This window comes from Scardinius erythrophthalmus (genome assembly GCF_964197995.2).
Source record: "Scardinius erythrophthalmus genome assembly, chromosome: 8".
Lineage (NCBI taxonomy): Eukaryota > Metazoa > Chordata > Actinopteri > Cypriniformes > Leuciscidae > Scardinius > Scardinius erythrophthalmus.
The window spans coordinates 30,851,505-30,877,715 of NC_138228.1; the positions used below are offsets into that span (position 1 = coordinate 30,851,505).

Below are 26,211 nucleotides of genomic sequence, written 5' to 3' on the forward strand. Positions count from 1 at the left end.
ATGAAACAGCGCACAGATGCGCGCTGTTGTGGAGCTACTACAGCTGGCAAAAATACTGTTTTAATATGAATTGCGAATACAAAGAAAGATTACACTGGAAATATTGTTACAATTTTAAATGTTGTTGTAATTGTATAACCTTAAAAAAACAAAGCAAAACAAACACACACACACATACATATATATATATATATATATATATATATATATATATATATATATATATTTATATAAGGATAGATGTAAACAAAATCTTAAAAGGTCATTATAAGCCTTCTCTTTAAATAATTGTATTATGCTTTATTAGTGACACATTTGGGAAGAGAATATATTCCAAATCTGAAAATACAGTATGAGAACAATTAACTGCACAATTTCTAGAAATGTTTACCTTGGATATTGTACAATTTGCAAGCAAAATTTGTGGAAAAAAAACAACAAACCAGTTATATATTGTCCTTGCATTCTTGTGGCTGAGTCACACACCTGAATGAAAGGCTCATTACGTATGCAGCCTCATTATGCGGGCCCCATTGTCTCCGCAGGTGTGAATCACGCCCACCCGCATATCGCCTTTCCAAACAAAAAGTGTTTTACAAGATTTAAATCAATGTATTGTGTTATGTGAATGATTAGGCAGGATGATTTTCACATAATTTTGAAGAAAAAATTCTAGGCAACGTCATCCATTAGTCAGAAGTCTTATTTACATATATTTAGAATATGTTTTATGGCCTTATTTCAGAAACTTTAGTTTTTTGTTTTTGAAAAAAACATGCATAAACATTATTCTATCAAAAATACAAACATGTACATGCAAGTTGTTCACATATTATGGTAGCCCTGTTTGTGCTAAATAGAGTGAATTTACACCTTTGCCATTAATATGTTTATAAGCAACTGAAAAAAGCACAAATGTCAGGGCATGTCAGAACATCTCAAGGACCCCAAAAACCCCTCAGACCCCAGAGGGTTAAAGCTTTGTGTCTCAAGACAGCTTTTCTCTTGGCTATATGCTCTGCTAAAAGGGTAGGAAAATTGTGTGCGCTATCTATTAGTGAGGATTGTTTACGTTGGAGGCCGGATGGCACAGGAGTGACACTTTGGCCCAACCCTGCCTTTTTACCTAAAGTACTTAATCCTCAGTTCAGAAATCAAGTTCTGGAGTTAATTCAATTTCAACCCCCTTCTTCACAGGCAGATCAGCAGAATTTGCTCACCCTTTGTCCAGTAAGGGCATTACGCACCTATGTAAACTTTACTCAGGCCTTGAGGAAGTCTCATTCTTAGCTTTTTGTTTGCTATGGAAAGGCCAGACTAGGGTTGCCACTTTCTAAGCAACGTTTGTCACATTGGTTGGTTGAGGTTATTTCCCAGGCTTATACAGAAAGAGGGTTTCCAGTTCCTATGGGAATACGGGCCCACTCAACCAGAGGTGTAGCTACTTCATGGGCCGCACTAAAAGGAGTTCCGGTGGGGGAGATTTGTGCTGCAGCATCATGGTCTACACCATGTACATTTGCTAATTTTTATAGAGTTGACGTAACTAGCACAACACCTGTCAGCACGGCAGTTTTGATGTCTGTTGACCAGCGATGTTTGAATAGTTCGGAGTCTGTAGTTTCTCGCAACCCTGTTGACATGAGTCATCCTATTAGACCGTAGTGACGGTCAGAGTGAGGTCGAAACAGATCGTAAGTTATGAATATAACTATGGATCTGTGAGACCGAAGGATGACCGTCACTATTCTTGTCGCTCGGAATTCTAGGGTGTTCAAGGTAAGAGAACGAGTCGGAAGTTTAACCTGTTAACCGTTGCCAGTGCGCCCGCACACTGAAGCGTTTTTTTATTTATTTAATTCAAAATTACTATCAGATTTAATGTTATACCTTGCCAAACTATACATAATTAAAAAGATATAATACTCAAGTTTCAGTATTTGACCACTATTGTATTCTGAGAAACTCATAGTGACAGTTATGTCTTAATTTGTGTCAGGAGTTATGAAATGAAAAAATGAGTCGATACCTTTAATATGAATTATGCGCGTCAGCCGCTTTCATTCATAAAAAACTCCGTGCTGTCGTCCTGACAGCGATACACAAAACAACGTCCCTCAGGGCTTTTAGCTCAAAAATGTGCAGATTTGGAGAAATATTGATAGATTCTCATAGATTTACATCATATTTCTATAGACAGGAATAATATTTATTGAATTTATACCCAAATGCGTCGATGTAATCTTTATGAGCGTTTGGTACTCTGATACTGTGTTTTCAATTCATACCAATAGCCTGAGGGCGCTATTATGCACAATAATAGTCCATATATGGAACATGAAGAAGAGCCATGATCATGTGACATTCCAGGACGTCACTGATACACACAAAGCTACAGAGATCGCGCTGTAATATGCAGATAAAGATGTTTTGAAGACAATAAACATGATTGCAATGATATTTGAGTTACCTGTGTTTTTCAAGCCATGCCAGGTATTTCCATAATAATAGATTATATTTATAATGTAATGCTAATCTATAGACTATCATTGTGCAGAATAATATACCAATAGTATATTTTCTGTCTGATTTTTTTTATCTGAAGCCAAATTAGATCACAGAAGATTATTTAAAATACTCGACTTAAGTTTGGAGCACAAACATGGTTTTAATCTCATAAATTGTTGTGTATTGATGGTGTGCTAAGCTAACATGCTAGCTAGCCCTAGGTGCACCTGCCCCTAGAAGTTATACTTTTATAATTTTTTGAATGCTTACTGAAATGTTTCTTTATTCAAGAAATGCATTTGATACAGTTTAAAATGTGAGGTGAACTTTGAGAAAAGAAATTAGGGACTGAAACCCTATGAATAGCCTGTGAATAGCCAGTCGTTAGTAACTATAATGCAGACAAAAGAAATGCATATTTAGAGCCATAACCAGGCTGGAGAGGTGTGAATGTGTGCAGGGGGAGACTGAGACTGAATGGGGATCGTTTGCACCACAAAACAATAGAGACAATATACTGGATAGGTGGTTAGAAGATGACAATAAACATCAGTTGCACTTTAGTGTCAAATCAAAATTAAGTCATTTGACATGGTCTTGAAAAACATTTAACTAAATACAGAGTTTTGGACTTATTATCTTCAGATTTTAAACATAAAATGTTTAGACGTGGCTTTAGCTGCAGTGCATTTCTAGATTGCTACAGTGCCAACTTCAATTTTATTTTCATGAGGATGTTTCATAAAAATGAATTTCTAATAACTTTACAAAACTTTGAAGCTATTTATAACATTTTTTTGTCATTATGACAATAATTAATTCTACATTTACAACAAACTGCCAGGTGTCAGCTTTCAAATGAGATCATACTTGTGCTTTTAGTACAAAGGGTTCATGAACTGTATCTGTTTCAGTTTGGGTATGTCATTTCTGGGGATTTTTCAAAAGTGGGGTTGCAGCTTAACAGGTTAACTCGCCTTTTATAGCGTGTGACGTTCCGCTTCCGGGGTCATGGGCATGACTTGGTTTACATAAGGTCTCGAGAGTAGGCGGAACGAAGGTTATCATCCTATTAGACCGTAGTGACGGTCATCCTTCGGTCTCACAGATCCATAGTTATATTCATAACTTACGGTCTTTGAAGATGTCTTAAATTGGGATAATGCCATCAGTAGCTGCGGTTCCATTACAGATTTGCACAAAACTTTTGCAATATTTTCTAAATGTAGATAAAAAGCTATTGGGAAATTACGGCGTTTCCATTAACCAATGTAATGCGACTAAAATGCAATTTTTTCTCTTGCGATAACTCATTCCAAAAATCGTGCCTATGAATGTTGGTAGGTTTACGTATATCTCAGCCACCGCACTAGCCATTATTTTTAATTGAAAGAGACGTAGGCATGTTATCCAAGCATTAAGCGGCAAGGAAAGCCACTTATACTTGGGAGCAGAACATATGAGGTGTTTCTCCCTCTATCTGACCAATTGTGGCATTTCTTTGTTGTTTAGAATCCAGTATTCCCGTAATACTTTTGTCTTTTATGAGTTTAATGAAGAACTCTGTCTCGTCTTCTGTCCAAACATACCGTGCCATCAACTTCAGGTGACCTGTATATGGAAGTAAAATAATGACAAATATTTTTGAAACAAAAAAGCTTGTTGAATTGCACTACTTGAAAAAAAATATGCATTGCATTAACCCTGCTTGCATTTTAATGCATTGTATTTTTAGGGCTTGCATTTCTATGGGGTGAAATTCAACATGGTTGTATATTTAAGCTGTGAATATTTCAATTCAAAACATTTCACACACGTTTTCATTAATAAAAATTCAATAATCCATTATTCACCATTCAGATTTCCCTTCCAAAATGTTCATTCTGTTTAAAAATACAACCTATAATATTCGACAGGCAATTTTCAGTCCATTTTATTTTGCTTTACAAATTCGCTTCCATAAATTCAGTGGTTCAAATTCGACAGAAAATTCAACAATTGACACTCCCGGGAGCGGCAGGAATATCAGTAGATTGCAGATTGATAATCTCCATAGCTGTTAGTCAACCTCACCAGCAGGTGGTGCAAGCGGCTGTTGACGAAGAAAATTATATAGCCACGGGTGAGAGAGTCATTCATTCATAAATATTATAGGTTGTATTTTTTTCCTACATTTTGGAAGGGGAATCTGAAAGGTGAATATGGATTATTGAATTTATAATAATGAAAACTTGTGTGAAATGTTTTAAATTGAAATATTTCACAGTTTAAATGCTTAAAAACCATGTTAAATTTCAGCCCATAAAAATGCAAGCCCTAAAAATACAATGCATTAAAATGCAAGCAAGGTTAATGCAATGCATATTTTTTCAAGTAGTGCAATTCAACAAGCTTTTTTGTTTCAAAAACTGTTTCCATTGCAGTTTTGCAAAATATTCCTTTTTCGAATTGCCTGAAAAACCACCTCATGCGAGTGTAAAAACTTTTAGAGTAAAAAAATTCGCAATTCACAATTTCAATTTGCGCAATTTGAAGGGTAATGGAAACGCAGCAAGTGACAGTCTGTAAGTATTCAATAGAGGTTCAGGCCTATCAATGAACTGAAGAATGGAGGCCACATAATCCAAAATAAACATACAAAAACAAGCAATAGGAGAAATCCATGCCACTTACATCGGTCTCTTCTTACTATGGCTGGAGCGAATCTTGGCCACTTTTGGGTACAGTCCTGCAACTATCACTGCCTTAATCAGCTTCTCATTCTCTGAGTAAAATAAATAATGAAGAACATTGGTATAAAAATGTGAATAGGAAAATAGACACAGAGCAAAGAGAAAAACTGAGCTAGAAACAAATTTTTACATCAAAATTGTATAATAGTATAAAATACTTATTTCTATTTTAAGATATAGAAATAAAATATTAAAATTAAAAAGTTTTTTTTTTTATATAAAAAAAGTCAAATTTTTACCTCATTTTAGCCCTCTGATATAAACACTCAATTTAAGTGGCATATCTCCTTTAAAGACTTCAATGTAAAAACTGCTATAATTTGGTAATAACACTGTTGCATAATAAATATTACTTTTTATTTTACTGTTTTAACTATTACATCTGCCGAGATTAACTTATTGTGAAAAACGTTGATTAAAGTATTATATGTAGATCTATTCCCTTAGTTAAGTCAAGTCAAGTCAAATTCATTTATATAGCGCTTTTAACAATATGGATTGTTTCAAAGCAGCTTTACAGTGATAATAGGAAATTACTGTAAAAGATTGTTTGGCTTTACAACAGCTCTAGGATAAAGTTATTGTCCAGCTAAAGTTAGTTTTGATTGATTGATTGATTCACTTACATTGTGAAGATCATTAGTTAATAACTTAGGGGCTGCTAACACAACACCGTTCTAACAGAAAACCCTTAACGTGCTCCGGTCGCCCATCTGCACAAAACAGTGCCTGGTGTCTCGAGAACGCGCTCCCTGCAATAGGTTCAAAGGTGCAAACGATTATCCGTTATCTCTGCGCAAACCTCAAAAACGCAGACGTCGCGCATATGCGCATTATGTGTTCAGTCCAAAGGAATGCGCATTTGAATACGGGTCAATGACGTCTAAATTTTCTGTCCGATTGCATTTTTTCAGGCAAAAATGGGTTTAAATGCCTAAAAAGATACTGCATATTTGTAGTACCTCTCCCATGTATGTACTCACTTTAACTTTTCAAAAACTTTTACTTATTTGTTTTTTTTTTTTGTTATTTAAAGTGTCAAAACATCATGTGGCGCGACCATCCGGCCATAACTGTTTTGAAAACAACTTTGAAATTACTTTTGAAAATTTATATTCTGCACTATTTGGCATGATTTCCAAAATGTTTTGTAATCCTTTAAAAAAATTCAAAGCATTTGTATTTATATTTCCATCATAATATACAAACAAACTTTGTCCGATGATGTCCATTTTATGAAATATCATGTGGTGCGACCATGATATTTACCACGACATTATGTTGAAAACTATTCAAACACAGGAAGTTACATCATAAACCAATTACCAAGGACCCATGGAAGCAGCAAGCAGGTTTGTAATTCTCTCAAATTGGAAAAAAAAAATAATAAACCTTTGTAATGGTTGGTATGTAGTTGCCAAATTTGGATGTCATGTGGTATGACCTCAAAAAAAATTTAATATTAAAGTTATTTCTACAAATATATATTTTTATTATAAATTTCATAGTGACCTTTTTTGGCAAGCTAGCTCGTTTTGTTTAGGTGGCCAATTCTGTGCCTGTAAATTATGACTGAATTTAAAAATATAATGTGGTGCGACCAAATATCATGTGGTGCGACCACTGCAGACTGTTTTCCATGATAGATATATGTCCTAGATTGGCAGTTTTATGCTTTTATATTCAATTGACGGTTTATATAAAAAAGTACTTTACTTTAGTATCATTTGGAATAGATTTTTATGCAATTTGGGATATTTTTTTATATATTTCAGACAGTTTATGTTTACTCTTTGTACAATATGAGAAAATGCAAAAAAAAAAAGTAGAGCATGTAATTTCAGTTTAGTAATAATGCATTTATTTGTAGTGTATTTATTATTGCCTATTTATTTATTTAAAACTATTTTAATCTATTTTACCAGATGCCACTGCCAAGCGAAAAAATTCTGACCCTGCAGCAAAAGCAGAGTACCTTGACAGGAGAAGAGTGAAATATTATTACAGTTTAAAATATGTTTTCTATGTGAATATATAGTAAACTGTAATTTATTCCTATAATCAAATCTGAATTTTCAGCATCATTACTCCAGTCTTCAGTCACATGATCCTTCAGAAATCATTCTAATATGTAACCCTAGACCAGAAAACCACTCAACGGGTCAATGTCACATGGGTCAATTTTTTTTAAATTGAGATTTATACATCATATGAAAGCTGAATAAATAAGCTTTCTATTGATATATGATTTGTTAAGATAGAACCATATTTGGCCGATACAACTGAAAATCTGGAATCTGAGGGTGCTACAAAATCGAAACATTGAGAAAATCGACCCTTTAAGGTTGGCCATTTATGTTTGCGATATTGCTATATTCACTCACAAAAATAAATGTTTATACATTTATGGTAGGACATTTACAAAATATAAAACATGATCTTTATTGAATATCCTAATGATTTTTGGAATAAAAGAAAAATCGATAATTTTGACCCATACAATGTATTGTTGGCTATTGCCACAAATACCCTGTGCGACTTGTGACTGGTTTTGTGATCCAGAGTCACTAATGATTTGCTGCTCAAGAAACATTTCTGATTTTTATCAATGTTCATATTTTTGTGGAAACTGTGATACATTTTATATGTCAGGATGATTTGATGAATAGAAAGTTCAAAAGAACAGCATTTACAGTGTTTGAAATATAATCTTTCGTAACATTATAGCCTGCACCTGAATGTGACACTGAATGTGTCCTTGATTAATAAAAGTATTAATTACTTAAAAAAAAATTGACCCCAAATGTTAACTGTATACAATACTATTATGAAATAATTTATATCTTTAACATTACTATTTGTTAGAAAGAAATTCTAAGTCAAGTTAAATTAAATGGTGCACTTGTGTTTGTGATGTGATTTTTATAAAAAAAAGTTTATTAAATGTTAATGTTCAGGAAAATTCTGTGAAATTTGTATAAAATCTGGTTTAAATCTATTTTTTTGTATAAAATGTATTGTTCATTGATCTCTTTAAATAGATGTTCAACTATATAAGGTCTTCGTGTCATTTGGAGCGACCACTTATGTGGTGAGACCAATAAAAGCCATCACTGTATTAAATTTCAAATAAAATATCTTATTTCTGTGGCTGAAATATGAATCACTGATACAGTATGCTTTAGTAAATTATATTTTTAAAACATTTTAATCAGTTTTATGTGATTTACAGGAAAAATAAGTCTGTTAACTAGATTTAAGAAGGCAACTCGGAAATTATTGAACAAAAAATGAAAGAAAAGAAATGCAAATACTTGGTTTCTAAACACTTTAATTACCAAGAACTTGTAAAAAAAATGTTTAAGCATGTTAAGGAAATTAATTAATTTTAAGATAAATCATGGTCGAACCACATGACATTTTTTAAGGCTACGGACAATTCATCTAGATGAAAAAGCACTAAAATCACTTAAATCAAATTTTTAAAATGAATTTAGGTGTACACAACATCCTTAATGTTTGAACAACTGCAACAGGTATTTTTTTTCTTTTGTATTTTAAAATTGGCCTGTAAAAAATCCTTATGTCATTGACCCATATACTGTATGTGTGCAGGCGTGTGGTCCAGAAATACAGAAAAAAATTGTTGCGTCTGCGTAGCCACGCGAACCGGAATTATCCTGACAATAGGTTGCATCGCTGAACATTGTAGCTGAACACAATCATGTCTGTTAAGCGCACAATTCCAATCATCTCGCCATTGAATCTCGTATTCACACTCTCACAATTGCTCAATCACAACTAACACAATGCAGACACAATGTAAATTAGAGATTCATTGTGCAGTGTAGACAGCAGATCTGATTATAAGGGGAGTTTTGGTGAGAGTACAGAACTCTCAATGTTACTGAACAGCTCCAGCGATCTAAAAGGGAGCATTCTTTGCTATCTTTCTCTATATAACCTTACTACAATTTAAATAACACATGATTTCCATGAAAGTAACAGTGTAAATTTGTCTATTTAGTCTATTTATTTACTACATATAAAAAGTAATAAATTATTTTACAACAAGCAACGTCTGACTACAGGAGTGCTTACATATTACAGATTAGGTGATAGAACAATGCTGCATATATGATGCAGCATTACTTTCGGGTCCATATTTTTCAGTAAGTCTGTTTGTAAATTGTGACTGGTTTATCAAAGAATCCACAGAGAAAAGTACCAAACAGACAAATAATGCTCTATTGACATATTCACATACGTTCAAAACAACAACCACTTTCCTATCATTAAGTCCCTTTGGAAGATAAAAGTTATTTACTGATCATGTTGTGTTATTTCTCCTGCCTGTCCATATTCACTAATGCACCAGTGGGCAGGTCAAAGTGGTAATGATGGAGTCATAATCATCATTGATCTGTGTCTGTGCAGGCAGTCTTTTGCCACTGTATTCATCTCTGTTGAGTTTTGTGTTCTAAAACTTACTGCATGTTTTTATAGTACAATGATTTCTTATGTCAAAATATCAGGGGAAATTTGATTTTACAGATTAAATTAGATTAGACATTTACAGCATTAATTACTCTAAATCTATGTTATCTATGGGATCAAAAGTGTCAACATCATGTTTGGATTTCGGTTAGAAAAATAGTAGCTCATCGCTCCTCAAAAATCAGCACTCTCAGACAGCTCAAATCTTTAAAGGTGCAAATGTAAATGGCAGTCGAAGAGACGGACAGTCTAGGCAAAGTACCTGAGTTGATGTTAGAGCTGCGATCTTTAGGGTTCTTACTATTCACAAAGCCAGCTGCCAAAAGATGCTCCGCAAACTGATCCTTCATATTCTGAAGCATCTGGTGGGAAGGAGCAAAATGGGTTTCCATTTATTAAGTGCATATCAAAAGGTCAATTTCATTATGTTTAACTAATGTTTGATTGGTAGAGTGCACACGGACCTGTAGCGTGTTGGCAGACAGGAAGTTTTCCCAGCAGTATTCCCTCTCAAACCTGCCACCCTGTCTCTTAGCATCCTCCCAGCCCTAAAATAACACCATACAAAAACACCACTAATGCTAGTTTGCTAAAACATAATTCAGTAAAATTGTTATCCATGTTGGCACAAATGATGTCTGACTGCATCAGTCAGGCATCACTAAAAATAACATTAAAGAGGTCTATGAGCCTGCAAGTAAAATGTCAGACACTGGCACCCTCCCCGCTTACCATGGCGACAAGATACATAGCAGACTGTCATCACTCAATAGTCTTAGAGTTGGCATTTGACTAACTGTGGCCCAGGTCAAGAAGCAGGCAGACTGGCTAAACCGACCATCTGCTAGCTGTATCAACATCACAGAAGTCAAATAAATCTCTTAATGTCACGTAATATTATTATTATTATTATTATTATTATTATTATTAATTCATTACATTAATATAGCGCTTTTCTCTGCACTCAAATCGCTTTACATGGAAGGGGGAATCTCCTCGACCACCACCAATGTGCAGCATCCACCTGGATGATGCAAAGGTAGCCATATTGCGCCAGAATGCCCACCACACACCAGCTTATTGATGGAGAGGAGATAGAGTGATGAGTGAAGCCAATTAGTGTGTGTGTATGTATATATATATATATATATATATATATATATATATATATATATATATATATATATATATATATATATATATATATATATACAGTGAGGAAAATAAGTATTTGAACACCCTGCTATTTTGCAAGTTCTCCCACTTAGAAATCATGGAGGGGTCTGAAATTGTCATCGTAGGTGCATGTCCACTGTGAGAGACATAATCTAAAAAAAAAAATCCAGAAATCACAATGTATGATTTTTTAACTATTTATTTGAATGATACAGCTGCAAATAAGTATTTTAACACCTGAGAAAATCCATGTTAATATTTGGTACAGTAGCCTTTGTGTGCAATTACAGAGGTCAAACGTTTCCTGTAGTTTTTCACCAGGTTTGCACACACTGCAGGAGGGATTTTGGCCCACTCCTCCACACAGATCTTCTCTAGATCAGTCAGGTTTCTGGGCTGTCGCTGAGAAACACGGAGTTTGAGGTCCCTCCAAAGATTCTCTGTTGGGTTAAGGTCTGGAGACTGGCTAGGCCACGGCAGAACCTTGATATGCTTCTTACAGAGCCACTCCTTGGTTATCCTGGCTGTGTGCTTCGGGTCATTGTCATGTTGGAAGACCCAGCCTCGACCCATCTTCAATGCTCTAACTGAGGGAAGGAGGTTGTTCCCCAAAATCTTGCAATACATGGCCCCGGTCATCCTCTCCTTAATACAGTGCAGTCGCCCTGTCCCATGTGCAGAAAAACACCCCCAAAGCATGATGCTACCACCCCCATGCTTCACAGTAGGGATGGTGTTCTTGGGATGGTACTCATCATTCTTCTTCCTCCAAATACGTTTAGTGGAATATGACCAAAAAGTTCTATTTTGGTCTCATCTGACCACGTGACTTTCTCCCATGACTCCTCTGGATCATCCAAATGGTCATTGGCAAACTTAAGACGGGCCTTGACATGTGCTGGTTTAAGCAGGTGAACCTTCCGTGCCATGCATGATTTCAAACCATGACGTCTTAGTGTATTACCAACAGTAACCTTGGAAACGGGGGTCCCAGCTCTTTTCAGGTCATTGACCAGCTCCTCCTGTGTAGTTCTGGGCTGATTTCTCACCTTTCTTAGGATCATTGAGACCCCACGAGGTGAGATCTTGCATGGAGCCCCAGTCCGTGGGAGATTGACAGTCATGTTTAGCTTCTTCCATTTTCAAATGATTGCTCCAACAGTGGACCTTTTTTCACCAAGCTGCTTGGCAATTTCCCCGTAGCCCTTTCCAGCCTTGTGGAGGTGTACAATTTTGTCTCTAGTGTCTTTGGACAGCTCTTTGGTCTTGGCCATGTTAGTAGTTGGATTCTTACTGATTGTATGGGGTGGACAGGTGTCTTTATGCAGCTAACGACCTCAAACAGGTGCATCTAATTTAGGATAATAAATGGAGTGGAGGTGGACATTTTAAAGGCAGACTAACAGGTCTTTGAGGGTCAGAATTCTAGCTGATAGACAGGTGTTCAAATACTTATTTGCAGCTGTATCATACATATAAATAGTAAAAAAATCATATATTGTGATTTCTGGATTTTTTTTTTTAGATTATGTCTCTCACAGTGGACATTCACCCATGACATTTTCAGACCCCTCCATGATTTCCAAGTGGGAGAACTTGCAAAATAGCAGGGTGTTCAAATACTTATTTTCCTTACTGTATATATATACACAGTGGGGAGAACAAGTATTTGATACACTCCCGATTTTGCAGGTTTTCCCACTTACAAAGCATGAAGAGGTCTGTAATTTTTATCATAGGTACACTTCAACTGTGAGAGACGGAATCTAAAACAAAAATCCAGAAAATCACATTGTATGATTTTTAAATAATTAATTTGCATTTTATTGCATGACATAAGTATTTGATCATCTACCAACCAGTAAGAATTCTGGCTCTCACAGACCTGTTCGTTTTTCTTTTAGAAGCCCTCCTGTTCTCCACTCATTACCTGTATTAACTGCACCTGTTTGAACTCGTTACCTGTATAAAAGACACCTGTCCACACACTCAATCAAACAGACTCCAACCTCTCCACAATGGCCAAGACCAGAGAGCTGTGTAAGGACATCAGGGATAAAATTGTAGACCTGCACAAGGCTGGGATGGGCTACAGGACAATAGGCAAGCAGCTTGGTGAGAAGGCAACAACTGTTGGCGCAATTATTAGAAAATGGAAGAAGTTCAAGATGACGGTCAATCTCCCTCGGTCTGGGGCACCATGCAAGATCTCACCTCGTGGAACATCAATGATCATGAGGATGGTGAGGGATCAGCCCAGAACTACACGGCAGGACCTGGTCAATGACCTGAAGAGAGCTGGGACCACAGTCTCAAAGAAAACCATTAGTAACACACTACGCCGTCATGGATTAAAATCCTGCAGTGCACGCAAGGTCCCCCCGCTCAAGCCAGCGCATGTCCAGGCCTGTCTGAAGTTTGCCAATGACCATCTGGATGATCCAGAGGAGGAATGGGAGAAGGTCATGTGGTCTGATGAGACAAAAATAGAGCTTTTTGGTCTAAACTCCACTCGCCATGTTTGGAGGAAGAAGAAGGATGAGTACAACCCCAAGAACACCATCCCAACCGTGAAGCATGGAGGTGGAAACATCATTCTTTGGGGATGCTTTTCTGGAAAGGGGACAGGACGACTGCACCATATTGAGGGGAGGATGGATGGGGCCATGTTATCACGAGTTCTTGGCCAACAACCTCCTTCCCTCAGTAAGAGCATCGAAGATGGGTCGTTGCTGGGTCTTCCAGCATGACAATGACCCGAAACACACAGCCAGGGCAACTAAGGAGTGGCTCCGTAAGAAGCATCTCAAGGTCCTGGAGTGGCCTAGCCAGTCTCCAGACCTGAACCCAATAGAAAATCTTTGGAGGGAGCTGAAAGTCCGTATTGGCCAGCGACAGCCCCGGAACCAGAAGGATCTGGGGAAGGTCTGTATGGAGGAGTGGGCCAAAATCCCTGCTGCAGTGTGTGCAAACTTGGTCAAGAACTACAGGAAACGTATGATCTATGTAATTGCAAACAAAGGTTTCTGTACCAAATATTAAGTTCTGCTTTTCTGATGTATCAAATACTTAAATGTCATGCAATAAAATGCAAATTAATTACTTAAAAATCATACAATGTGATTTTCTGGATTTTTGTTTTAGATTCCGTCACTCACAGTTGAAGAGTACCTATGATAAAAATTACAGACTTCTACATGCTTTGCAAGTGGGAAAACCTGCAAAATCGGCATTGTATCAAATACTTGTTCTCCCCACTGTATATATATATATGGGGATGATTAGGAGGCCATGATGGACAGAGGACAATGGGCAAATTTGGCTAGAATGCCAGGGTTACACCCCTACTTCTGGGATTTTTTGTGACCACAGAGAGTCAGGACCTCGGTTTAACGTCTCATCCGAAGGACGGTGCTCTTTCACAGTATAGTGTCCCCCATAACTACACTGGGGTGTTAGGACCCAACGTAGAGACTCTTTCACCTAGATATCATAACATAGAGACTGCGTCTGTTCCCCCAAACTAGTAAATACCAAAACCCCCAGAACCCATTTAAGGGTAATAATTTAATAGATGTTCAACAAATACGCTGGATATGGTCCCTAGTCTGCCAGATCCAGTCCATATCCAGACCAGATGGTGGATCCGGAATGACCACAAAAGCCCTTCATACATGCAGCAGCATTACTGTCAGGTCCGTATCTTTAAGTAAAGGTTTGTTTGTAAATCTTGCATTGAATTGTGTGTGACTGGTTTAATCAAAGAAATCCACAGAGAAATGTACCAAGTGAACAAATAATACACTATCGACATATTGACATACTTAAAAAATAAAAATAAAAAAACGTTTCCTATCATTAAGTCCCTTTGGAAGATAAAGTTATTTACTGATTATGTTGTGTTATTTCTCCTGCCTGTCCATATTCACTAACGCATCAGTGGGCAGGTCACAGAGGTAATGATGGAGTTGTAATCATCATTGATCTGTGTCTGTGCAGGCAGTCTTTTGCCAATGTATTCATCTCTATCGAGTTTTAAGTTTAAAAAAATTTCTGTATGTTTTTATAGTACAATGATAGCCCTTCATGGGCAGCAAAGACCTTGACAAAACAAGCCCTCAGGACAAATTCTCAGCGTCTAGATTAGCCCTAAGCACAGATCCCTATAGCTAGCTGTGAATGTGTCATGCCAGGACCAGCTGGGCCCTAACAATTAAGAGTGACTTTTTAATGAAAAGAAACTCTAGGACTTACCCAAAACGCATTGACAATAGTGAGATGATCACTTCTAGAGTTTTGGGAGAGCATTTTTCTCCTGTGGTCCGCGATCTTCTCCTTTCCCTGAGATAAGCACATCCATCAGTCAAACAATCCCTCAATTAGAGAACGCCATCTGGGGCTGCACATGTTTATGTGAAAGCGTGTGTTTGAATGTACCAGTGGTATGAAGAAGGGATCTTTAAAGCTAAGGCTGGCCGCAATGGTAAGCACAGGATCCATACAGCCAAGAAGAGCCCCAAACAGAATCATTTTTCCTATGTGAGGCTCTACAGGCATACGGGCTAGATGAAATCCTAATGGAGTCAGCTCTTCACTCCTGTCCAGGGCGTTCTACAAGATAGAGCAGAGAAATGGTTGGCTTTTCAAACAAATACATTCAAAGTATTGTGCTACTGCTAAGCTCTTTGATTAGTCACTACACTTCTTAATTATACAGCTTTCTGGAACACTTTATTCTCATTGGTCAATCACAGCATTTCACTGCCAATTAATTTTGTATAATAATGGTATAATAGACTTCTCACAGGCAACTTATTTTCATTGTTAGTTCATTGCACGCCTCTCATATTGCTCTTTCTTCTTACATAAAATACTTTCAACTTAAATCAATATTTCATGTCAATTTAATTAGTGAATTGGTAATAAGTTGGTCCCTGGACTTCATCTCAGGGTTTATTTTGCGATAATGCCCGTCTGACTTTAGATTATGCTTTACTTAATAATCAACACAATTTTTCAAGTCCATTTAAAGGAATAGTTCACTTAAAAATGAAAATCACCCTCACCCTCAAGTTGTTTCAAACCTGTATGAATTTCTTTCTTCTGCTCTTCTGCTGAACACAAAGGAAGATATTTTGAAGAATGTCGTTAACCGAACAGTTGATGGACCCCATTGACTTCCATAGTATTTTTTTTTCTACTATGGAAGTCAATGAGGTCCATCAACTGTCTGATTACCAACATTCTTCAAAATATCTTCCTTTGTGTTCAGCAGAGGAGCAGAAGAAAGAAATTCATACAGGTTTGAAACAGATGAAAGAATTAAACATTTTAAGTGATTTATTCCTTGACGTCGCCCGGTATGGCGCAGCCGGGGCCCCACCCTGGAGCCAGGCTCGGGGTTGGGGCTCGTATGCGAGCGCCTGGTGGTCGGGCCTCCCCCCATGGGGTCCGGCCGGGCTCAGCCCGAAGGAGCGACGTGGGGCCACCCTCCCGTGGACCCACCACCTGAAGGAGGGACCGTAAGGGGCCGGTGCTAAGTGGATCGGGCGGCAGTCGAAGGCGGGGGCATAGACAACCCGATCCCTGGACGTGGAATCTAGCTCTAGGGACATGGAACGTCACCTCTCTGGCGGGGAAAGAGCCTGAGGTTGTGCGTGAGGTTCAGAGATTCCGACTAGAGATAGTTGGGATCACCTCTACGCAAGGTTTGGGCTCTGGAACCACACTCCTCGAGAGAGGATGGACTCTTCACCACTCTGGAGTTGCCCATGGTGAGAGCGCCTTCGGTAGGGATAGGTCTCTCACTGTCGTTTGTGCCTACGGGCCGAACGGCAGTGCAGAGTACCCGGCCTTCTTGGAGTCTCTGGGAGGGGTGCTGGAAAGTGCTCCGACTGGGAACTCCAACGCCCACGTGGGCAGCGACAGTGACACCTGGAGGGGCGTGATGGGGAGGAACGGCCCCCCTGATCTGAACCCGAGCGGTGTTCTGTTATTGGACTTCTGTGCTAGTTACAGCTTGTCCATAACGAACACCATGTTCAAGCATAAGGGTGTCCATCAGTGCACATGGCACCAGGACACCCTAGGCCGGAGGTCGATGATCGACTTTGTGGTTGTTTCATCCGACCTCCGGCCGTATGTCTTGGACACTCGGGTGAAGAGAGGGGCGGAGATGTCAACTGATCACCACCTGGTGGTGAGTTGGATCCGATGGCAGGGGAGGAAGCTGGACAGACTCGGCAGACTCAAACGTACTGTGAGGGTCTGTTGGGAACGTTTGGCCGAATCTCCTGTCAGAGAGATCTTCAACTCCCACCTCCGGCAGAGCTTCGACCAGATCCCGAGGGAGTCTGGAGACATTGAGTCCGAGTGGACCATGTTCTCCACCTCCATTGTCAACGCGGCCACTCGGAGCTGTGGCCGTAAGGTCTCCGGTGCCTGTCGAGGCGGCAATCTCCGAACCCGGTGGTGGACACCGGAAGTAAGGGATGCCGTCAAGCTGAAGAAGGAGTCCTATCGGGCCTGGCTGGCTTGTGGGACTCCTGAGGCAGCTGATGGGTACCGACGGGCCAAGCGGACTGCAGCCCGGGTGGTTGTGGAGGCAAAAACTCGGGCCTGGGAGGAGTTCGGTGAGGCCATGGAGAAGGACTATCGGTCGGCCTCGAAGAGATTCTGGCAAACCATCCGGCGCCTCAGGAGGGGGAAGCAGTGCCCTACCAACGCTGTTTACAGTGGAGGTGGGCAGCTGTTGACCTCGACTGGGGATATCACTGGACGGTGGAAGGAATACTTCGAGGATCTCCTCAATCCCGCCGTCACGTCTTCCATTGAGGAAGCAGAGGCTGAGGGCTCGGAGGCGGACTCGTCCATCACCCAAGCTGAAGTCACCGAGGAAGTCAAGAAACTCCTCAGTGGCAAGGCACCGGGGGTGGATAAGATCCGCCCTGAGTACCTCAAGTCTCTGGATGTTGTGGGGCTGTCTTGGCTGTTACGCCTCTGCAGCATCGCGTGGCGGTCGGGGACAGTGCCTTTGGACTGGCAGACCGGGGTGGTGGTCCCTCTTTTCAAGAAGGGGGACCGGAGGGTGTGCTCCAACTATAGGGGGATCACACTTCTCAGCCTCCCTGGGAAAGTCTATGCCAGGGTACTGGAGAGGAGAATCCGGCCGATAGTAGAACCTCGGATTCAGGAGGAACAGTGTGGTTTTCATCCCGGTCGTGGAACACTGGACCAGCTCTATACCCTCTACGGGGTGCTGGAGGGCTCATGGGAGTTTGCCCAACCAATCCACATGTGCTTTGTGGATTTGGAGAAGGCATTCGACTGTGTCTCTCCCGGCATCTTGTGGAGGGTGATCTGGGAGTATGGGGTTCGGGGCCCTTTGCTAAGGGCTATCCGGTCCCTGTACGACCGGAGCAGGAGCTTGGTTCGCATTGCTGGCAGTAAATCAGACTTGTTCCCGGTGCATGTTGGACTCCGGCAGGGCTGCCCTTTGTCGCCGGTTCTGTTCATAATTTTTATGGATAGAATTTCTAGGCACAGCCAGGGGCCGGAGGGGGTCAGGTTTGGGGACCACACGATTTCATCTCTGCTTTTTGCGGATGATGTTGTCGTGCTGGCCTCATCAAACCAGGACCTCCAGCATGCACTGGGACGGTTTGCAGCCGAGTGTGAAGCGGCTGGGATGAGAATCAGCACCTCCAAATCCGAGGCCATGGTTCTCAGTCGGAAAAGGGTGGTTTGCCCGCTTCAGGTTGGTGGAGAGTTCCTGCCTCAAGTGGAGAAGTTCAAGTATCTTGGGGTCTTGTTCACGAGTGAGGGAAGGATGGAACGGGAGATTGACAGGCGGATCGGTGCAGCTTCTGCAGTAATGCGGTCCCTGTACCAGTCTGTCGTGGTGAAGAAGGAGCTGAGCCGCAAGGCGAAGCTCTCAATTTACCGGTCAATCTACGTTCCTACTCTCACCTATGGTCATGAGCTGTGGGTCATGACTGAAAGGACAAGATCCCGGATACAAGCGGCCGAAATGAGCTTTCTCCGCAGGGTGGCTGGGCGATCCCTTAGAGATAGGGTGAGAAGCTCGGTCACTCGGGAGGAGCTCAGAGTAGAGCCGCTGCTCCTCCACATCGAGAGGGGTCAGTTGAGGTGGCTCGGGCATCTTTTCCGGATGCCTCCTGGACGCCTTCCCGGGAAGGTGTTCCGGGCATGTCCCACCGGGAGGAGACCCCGGGGAAGACCTAGGACACGCTGGAGAGACTATGTCTCCCGGCTGGCCTGGGAACGCCTCGGTGTCCCCCCGGAAGAGCTGAAGGAAGTGTCTAGGGAGAGGGAAGTCTGGGCATCCCTGCTTAGACTGCTGCCCCCGCGACCCGGTCCCGGATAAGCAGTAGAAGATGGATGGATGGATAGACTATTCCTTTAATTTATCTGGTAAGTAACCATGTAGCTGCTTTGTGTTGGGTTCCTGATTACCCAGTTTATCTTGTGATAATAACAGACTGTAATTTATCCCTTACTTATTTGCTAATCCAAACCTCCTTTTTTATCAATTATTCCTCACAATCATCTTTTTATCCTCTTACCAGGTCCATCAGGTGTGTGATGGCCAGCTCTATCGCTTTGTCTGATGGGGGATCCAAAGTTTTCCGCAGGAAACATGCAATAGGGCCCAACTTCAGTATCTGAGAGAGAGAGAGAGAGAGAGAGAGAGAGAGAGAGAGAGAGAGAGAGAGAGAGAGAGAGAGAGAGAGAGAGAGAACATCACACTATTACAAAATGTACAAAGTACTCAATCTAAGCACATACAATTATAGTATGTAATATTAAAGCTGCAAGCAGCGATGAAAGGGGCCCTCGCACCCCTGCCACCGCCACCCGGCACCTTTAGGAAATGCCTTAAAGGGGCATTCCACCCATTTGAACATTGTTTTTTATTTAAAGTGGGTCATATATGTAGTCGAAATGTAAAATAAATTTTGAATTTGGTGCCTTCGTGACCGAGGAAAGACAAAAAATTACTTCAGGACGCATTTGTATGAAAGACAACAACTCCCACAATGCACCACATTGCACAGCTCCGCAAGCCACTCCCACTAATCCAGAACAGCATATCTGCCTATAAGAGAAATCACTCTTCCGTCTACAAGGCTAGCTACCACCAGAGCTTGAAATTCATTTCACATTCACACAAAATGTCGAGTTAGTTGGCGAACTCATTAGTGCATTACTCCTCGTTTGTATTTCTTTCGAAAAGGTGAATTATTGCATGGTACCTGGATGTTCAGTCAGAACATATGCGGTGCGAAACTAGGATAGTTCTCAACATAAACGTCCGTGTCCTCGTCTGATTCAGAGATTTCGTCCAGGAGAAATTGTCATCGTTGAAATTCTTTGCCGCAGACGGACTCTATCTCTGTGTTCGTAGTTGCATCTTACAGTCTATGAGTTGCATAGTGAGATCACCGGCGCCACCAGTCCGCCCTAACTCGAGCCAGTCCGGGCTCCTCGTCCGTGGCAGGCAGGTCTTCTGCCTCGGCTGCTCTTCGCTATAATGCGGCTTGTAAAGGTAGCCACAAAAACCTGATTCAAGCATCAGACTTCCGAAATCCTCTTCTTCTATATCATATTGAGCACTCTCCTCCGCTATTGTCATTACTTTACATCTGTCTCCACAGCGCCTGTTAGCTTAGCTTCAAACAAGATGGAGGATATTGCTTTCAGTTTCAGAGAGTAAAGTCCCACCCACTGATCTGTAATAGGTCTGTAGCGTGAGCGGGTCCCGCCCCCTGGGAAAGATGAGGAACTAGTGCTTGTAGTCTCAACAGAAATCCCCCCCCCTCTTACACTTCCTCCTACAATGACACAAAATGACGATTTTTGCGTCATTGTAAGAGGAAGTGTAAAAGGTAAATAACGGATTTCTCCCGTCTCAGGGGAAAATGAGAGAGTGTTGCACGACCATTCAATAGTATGACTGGGTTTCTAACAATGCAAAGCTTAATGCAAATGGGTGGAGTGTCCCTTTAAGACTACACTCACCAAATTTGAAGAGGATCAAGGCAAGGCAAGGCAAGTTTATTTATATAGCACATTTCATACACAATGGCAATTCAAAGTGCTTTACATAGAAGAAATTAAAAATAATAAAAAGAAATAAGAATAATTAAAACAGTTTAGAAAAATAAAAAATAAAATACAGTACAGTACAGTCGGACGAACATTGGCACAGTGCTCATTCAGTAAATGCATAGCTAAACAGATGTGTTTTGAGTCTGGATTTGAATGTGACTACTGTAGGAGCACATCTGATCTCCTCTGGAAGCTGGTTCCAGTTGCGGCTGGCATAATAGCTAAAAGCGGACTCGCCATGCTTAGAGTGAACCCTTGGTATTTCTAGCTGATATGATCCTAGCGATCTGAGTGATCTGTTGGGTTTATATTCAGTGAGCATATCTGCAATATATTGAGGTCTTAGGCCATTGAATGATTTATATACCAGTAATAATACTTTAAAATCAATCCTAAATTTAACTGGGAGCCAGTGTAAAGACCTGAGGACTGGTGTGATATGTTCATATTTTCTGGTTCTGCTCAGAATCCTGGCGGCAGCGTTCTGTATGAGCTGCAACTGTCTTATGGTCTTTTTGGGAAGGCCAGTGAGGAGTCCATTACAATAATCCACCCTGCTGGTGATGAAAGCATGCACAAGTCTTGTCTGGAAACAAAGCATCTAATTCTTGCAATATTTTTCAGATGCTGGTATGCTGATTTAGTTATTGCTTTGACATGACTACTGAAACTAAGGTCTGACTCTAGTGTCACACCAAGATTCCTGACTTGATTTTTAGTTGTTTGACCCCTAGAGTGAAGATATGTGTTCACCTTGAGAACTTCATATTTGTTTTCAAACGCAATGACTTCAGTTTTGTCTTTGTTTAACTGAAGAAATTTTGACACATCCAACTGTTGACTTCATCAATGCATTTCAAAACTGTAGGATCAGATCAAAACTGTAGGAGTTTGTTAAAGTACAACATCAGGAAATGCCCAAAATCTGAGAGGAAGTTCAAAATAGCTCACTTCCTGTTGTGTTTAGGGCTACGCTCCAAGAGACTTTTTTGTAGGTATTGGGTCTTTACATGTATGTACCAAATTTCATACCTGTACGTGAAACGTCGAGCCGGGGCAAAATGTAGGGGCAATAAGTAAGCCATTTTGCCCCATCCAATTTTGAAAACCACATCACACGTAAAGTTTCACCACTTCTGAAGCGTGTGCAAAGTTTCATGATTTTTCGAGCACGTTTTGTATTTGCCACACTTCCTGCTACCAGCAGGTGGCGCTATTGCTATAACCATAATGAGCATGGTCATGTGTTCAGGACAAGACTCTTATCAAACATGTGAAGTTTGGGGCAGATTGGACATTGAATGCCTGAGTTACTGCAGGCTGTCTGTGGTTGCCTAGCAACATCGGAACTGCGAGCAATATTGACAGAGAACTTGTCTGATCATGCATATATCACCAGAAGGCCGAAATTGGGTGAACATTTGTCAGGCTGCCGAGGGCACACCCTTCGACGGAATCTCAAGATCTTCGCAATTTAACGTCGCAAAGGCCTTAAGATTACACTCACCAAATTTGAAGAGGATCAGATCAAAACTTTAGGAGGAGTTTGTTAAAGTACAACATCAGGAAATTACAAAAAATGCACAAAATCTAGGAGGAAGTTCAAAATAGCTCACTTCCTGTTGTGTTTAGGGCTATGCTCCAAGAGACTTTTTTGTAGGTATTGGGTCATTACATGTATGTACCAAATTTCATATCTGTACGTGAAACCTAGAGCCGGGGCAAAATGTGGGGGCAATAATTTACCGAATTTGCCCCACCCAATTTTGAAAACCACATCACACGTAAATTTTCACCACTTCTGAAGCGTGTGCAAAGTTTCATGATTTTTCGAGCACGGTTTTATTTGCCACACTTCCTGCTACCAGCAGGTGGCGCTATTGCTATAACCATAATGAGCATGGCCATGTGTTCAGGACAGGACTCTTATCAAACATGTGAAGTTTGGGGCAGATTGGAAATTGTATGCCTAAGTTACTGCAGGCTGTCTGTGGTTGCCTAGCAACATCGGAACTGCAAGCAACATTAATATTGAACTTATCTGATCATGCATATATCACCAAAAGGCCGAAATTGGGTGAACTATTGCAAAAAATGCCCGTGCAAAATCATTTTTTGTGTGTGTTTTTAGTAATTGTTGGTTTGGTGTGTGCTCATTGTTACAATTACACAGCAAAAGTTCAGTGACATTTTTATTTGTGCATGGTAGAAAGTTCACAGTGAACTCTGAGAAAACGCTATGCTTGAGCAAACAGTTTGTGAATAGGCAACTACAAATGATGCCCGTGAAAGAGACTGTGAACGCATTGAATAGGATATGTTTAGTTGGTGAATAGCATAGGCTACTATTACACAGTAGTGACAACGTTAAGCGCACCAGAATGAAATATAATATTCAGAAGTAAACACTAACAGCATAGCTGACTTACAGATTCAGTTTACATCCAAAAATGAATAAGCACCTCGATTCAGGGAGCAGTGCAAAGTGCCCATGCAAAATCAGTTTTTGTGAGCTGATCGCCGTCAAAAAAGTTCAGGAGATATTTCTTGCGATGGCAATATGATCAAAAATAACTTTATATTGATTCAATGGATTAATTGCATTTTGAAAAAAAAAAAAAAGTCATGAATTTATTGCATTTTTGGGAAAAAATTATTCGTTTTTATAATAAATCTTAAAAAAATTCAAATTCAGATTTTGATTTTCAATGTTGTTATAACCTAAAGATGCTATGTGAAAGTTTGAAAAAGAAAATAGTGGTTTTCACACATTTAGTGGTTATCTCACATTCGAGAGATATGCGGATAGCACACAGACAGACAGACGGACGTTTCTGTAATTTATAGATAGATGGATTTATCACGTTCGGGAACCAAACTATAATATTCAGAAGTAAACAGTGTAGCTGACTGAGTGTTTATGTCAGAATGTTTATTTTTAAACCACAACCTTCTTGGGGCTTCTTTGACCGATACAACTCTCTAATGTCAGAATGTTTATTTTTAAACCACAACCTTCTAAAAATGATATATTTAATGATATCTTTTGCATTTCTCATCCAAACAATGTCAAACTTGGCACTGCACTTACTTGGGCCCGTGGCAAGACACCTGTCGAGTTTGAAATCAATCGGACTAACGGTTCGAGAGATATGCGAGGAACAGACACACACACACACAGACAGACAGACAGACAGACGTTCCTGTAATTTATAGATAGATGTTTGTCAGGCCGCCGAGGGCACACCCTTCAACGAAAACTCAAGATCTTCGCAATTTAACGTTGCAAAGGCCTTCAGATTACACTCACCAAATTTGAAGAGGATCAGATCAAATCTGTAGGAGGAGTTCGTTAAAGTACAACATCAGGAAATTATGAAAAATGCCCAAAATCTAGGAGGAAGTTCAAAATAGCTCACTTCCTGTTGTGTTTAGGGCTATGCTCAAAGAGACTTTTTTGTAGGTATTGGGTCATTACATGTATATACCAAATTTCATACCTGTGCGTGAAACGTAGAGCCGGGGCAAAATGTGGGGGCAATAATTTACCGAATTTGCCCCACACAATTTTGAAAACCATATCACACGTAAATTTTCACCACTTTCTGAAGCGTGTTCAAAGTTTCATGAGTTTTCGAGCATGTTTAGGCCCTCTAAAAAGCGATTCACTTTGGAGAAGAAGAAGAAGAAGAAATATAGCTGCGAGCAGCGATTACGGGCCCAAGCCGGTGGCACCGCAACCCCGGTGCCTTTAGTTACCTAAAGGCACCGGGGTGGCAGTACCGCCGGCTTTGGCCCTTCATTGCTGCTTGCAGCTATATTTATATATATATATATAAAAGACCAAAAATATTGCTTGACTTACCTTATTCTGATTTTATGATACACTCAAAATATTCCACAACAAATCCTTTAAATTTAATGTAAAAATAAAAATGAAAGAAAGCAGTGTTGGGCTCACGTAACCCTCTCATTAGAATCAAAATGTTTCAACATTTGCGATGTATGTGGATGCTAAACTATTCTTTATTATAGGCTTTGTTCTTCACTCGTGTTCCAATATCGACGGAAAAAATCATCCTCTTCACATGCGCAAAAATGTGCTTGGAAAATTCATAGTGGAGCGGTGCTTACCGTGAATGTACGAATTGTACAACTGACTATTTAGAGCAGTGTAATCTTTATATGTTAGGTTGACCATTTTATTATTATATTTTATTAAGTCTATAATGAACAGGCTGCAATGTCAAGATTGCAATGCTGGAGTGTGTGTGTGTGTGTGTGTGTGTGTGTGTTCATGTTTTTCTGTCCCGGTGGGGACTTTAACCTGAATGCACACAGACTCATGGGGACTCGTGTCACAGTGGGGACCTAAATAGAGGTCCCCATGGGTAAACAAGCTTCATACAGAATGAGTTTTTTTGGAAATGTATAAATGCAGAAAGTTTTCTGTGATGGGTAGGTTTAGAGGTAGGGTTAGTGTAAGGAGATAAAATATACAGTTTGTACAGTATAAAAATCATTAAATCTATGGAGAGTCCCCACAAAGATAGTAAACCGTGTGTGTGTGGGTGGGTGTGTGTGTGTGGCGTTGGTGCGATTGAACAGTGGACACATAAAAACATACTCCGTCATTATACAGGACGACATTCAAACTGCAAAGTGTTAACTTGTATTTGTGTACAGTCGCAATAAAACACAACATTCTGCTTTTGTAAAATAATTTCAAGCAATCCACCCCCCGAAAGGCGCTAATTTTAAAATGAAACTAAAATGCTTATGGCTGCACGGGCATTCATAACGGTGCGCATCCACGGCGAGGAACGAGCAGAACAGAGTGAACGTTTTTCAGTTAATTCCTACTTCCATAGGAATTCATTTGAAACGCTCGCTCAACCACTATCAATGTCAGTGCGGACGAACATATTTTACTTTCGTTTTTAAGTTGGCGATTCAAAAGCCCCCAGTGGTGTCACACGTCGATTAACCGGTGGTAAAATATTCTCACCGTCACATACCTAGTATATTTTTATGTAGATACAATAAGCCTACCTGATTTTGAACACAATAGGGCAGTATAGCCCTATGTATGACTTGACTTTTATGGGACTAAATAGTACAATTACTATTTTTAAACTTGAAAAAAAAAAAAGAATAAAATGGGTTT

The 26,211-nt window shown here is 40.1% G+C and overlaps 1 protein-coding gene across 2 annotated transcripts in view; it reads right to left on the reverse strand.

Annotated features, from left to right (window-relative positions):
* dhx36 (DEAH (Asp-Glu-Ala-His) box polypeptide 36) overlaps positions 1-26,211 on the reverse strand; it is a 237,501-nt gene that overhangs the window by 14,730 nt on the left and 196,560 nt on the right. For both annotated transcript variants that reach the window (XM_081372075.1, XM_081372074.1), the window contains exons 17-22: positions 19,499-19,597; positions 15,351-15,524; positions 15,168-15,254; positions 10,202-10,285; positions 10,000-10,099; positions 5,182-5,272 (exon numbers count right to left, since the gene is read on the reverse strand). In XM_081372075.1, the coding sequence (XP_081228201.1) occupies positions 5,182-5,272; positions 10,000-10,099; positions 10,202-10,285; positions 15,168-15,254; positions 15,351-15,524; positions 19,499-19,597 (635 nt within the window). The remainder of the gene's footprint in view (positions 1-5,181; positions 5,273-9,999; positions 10,100-10,201; positions 10,286-15,167; positions 15,255-15,350; positions 15,525-19,498; positions 19,598-26,211) is intronic.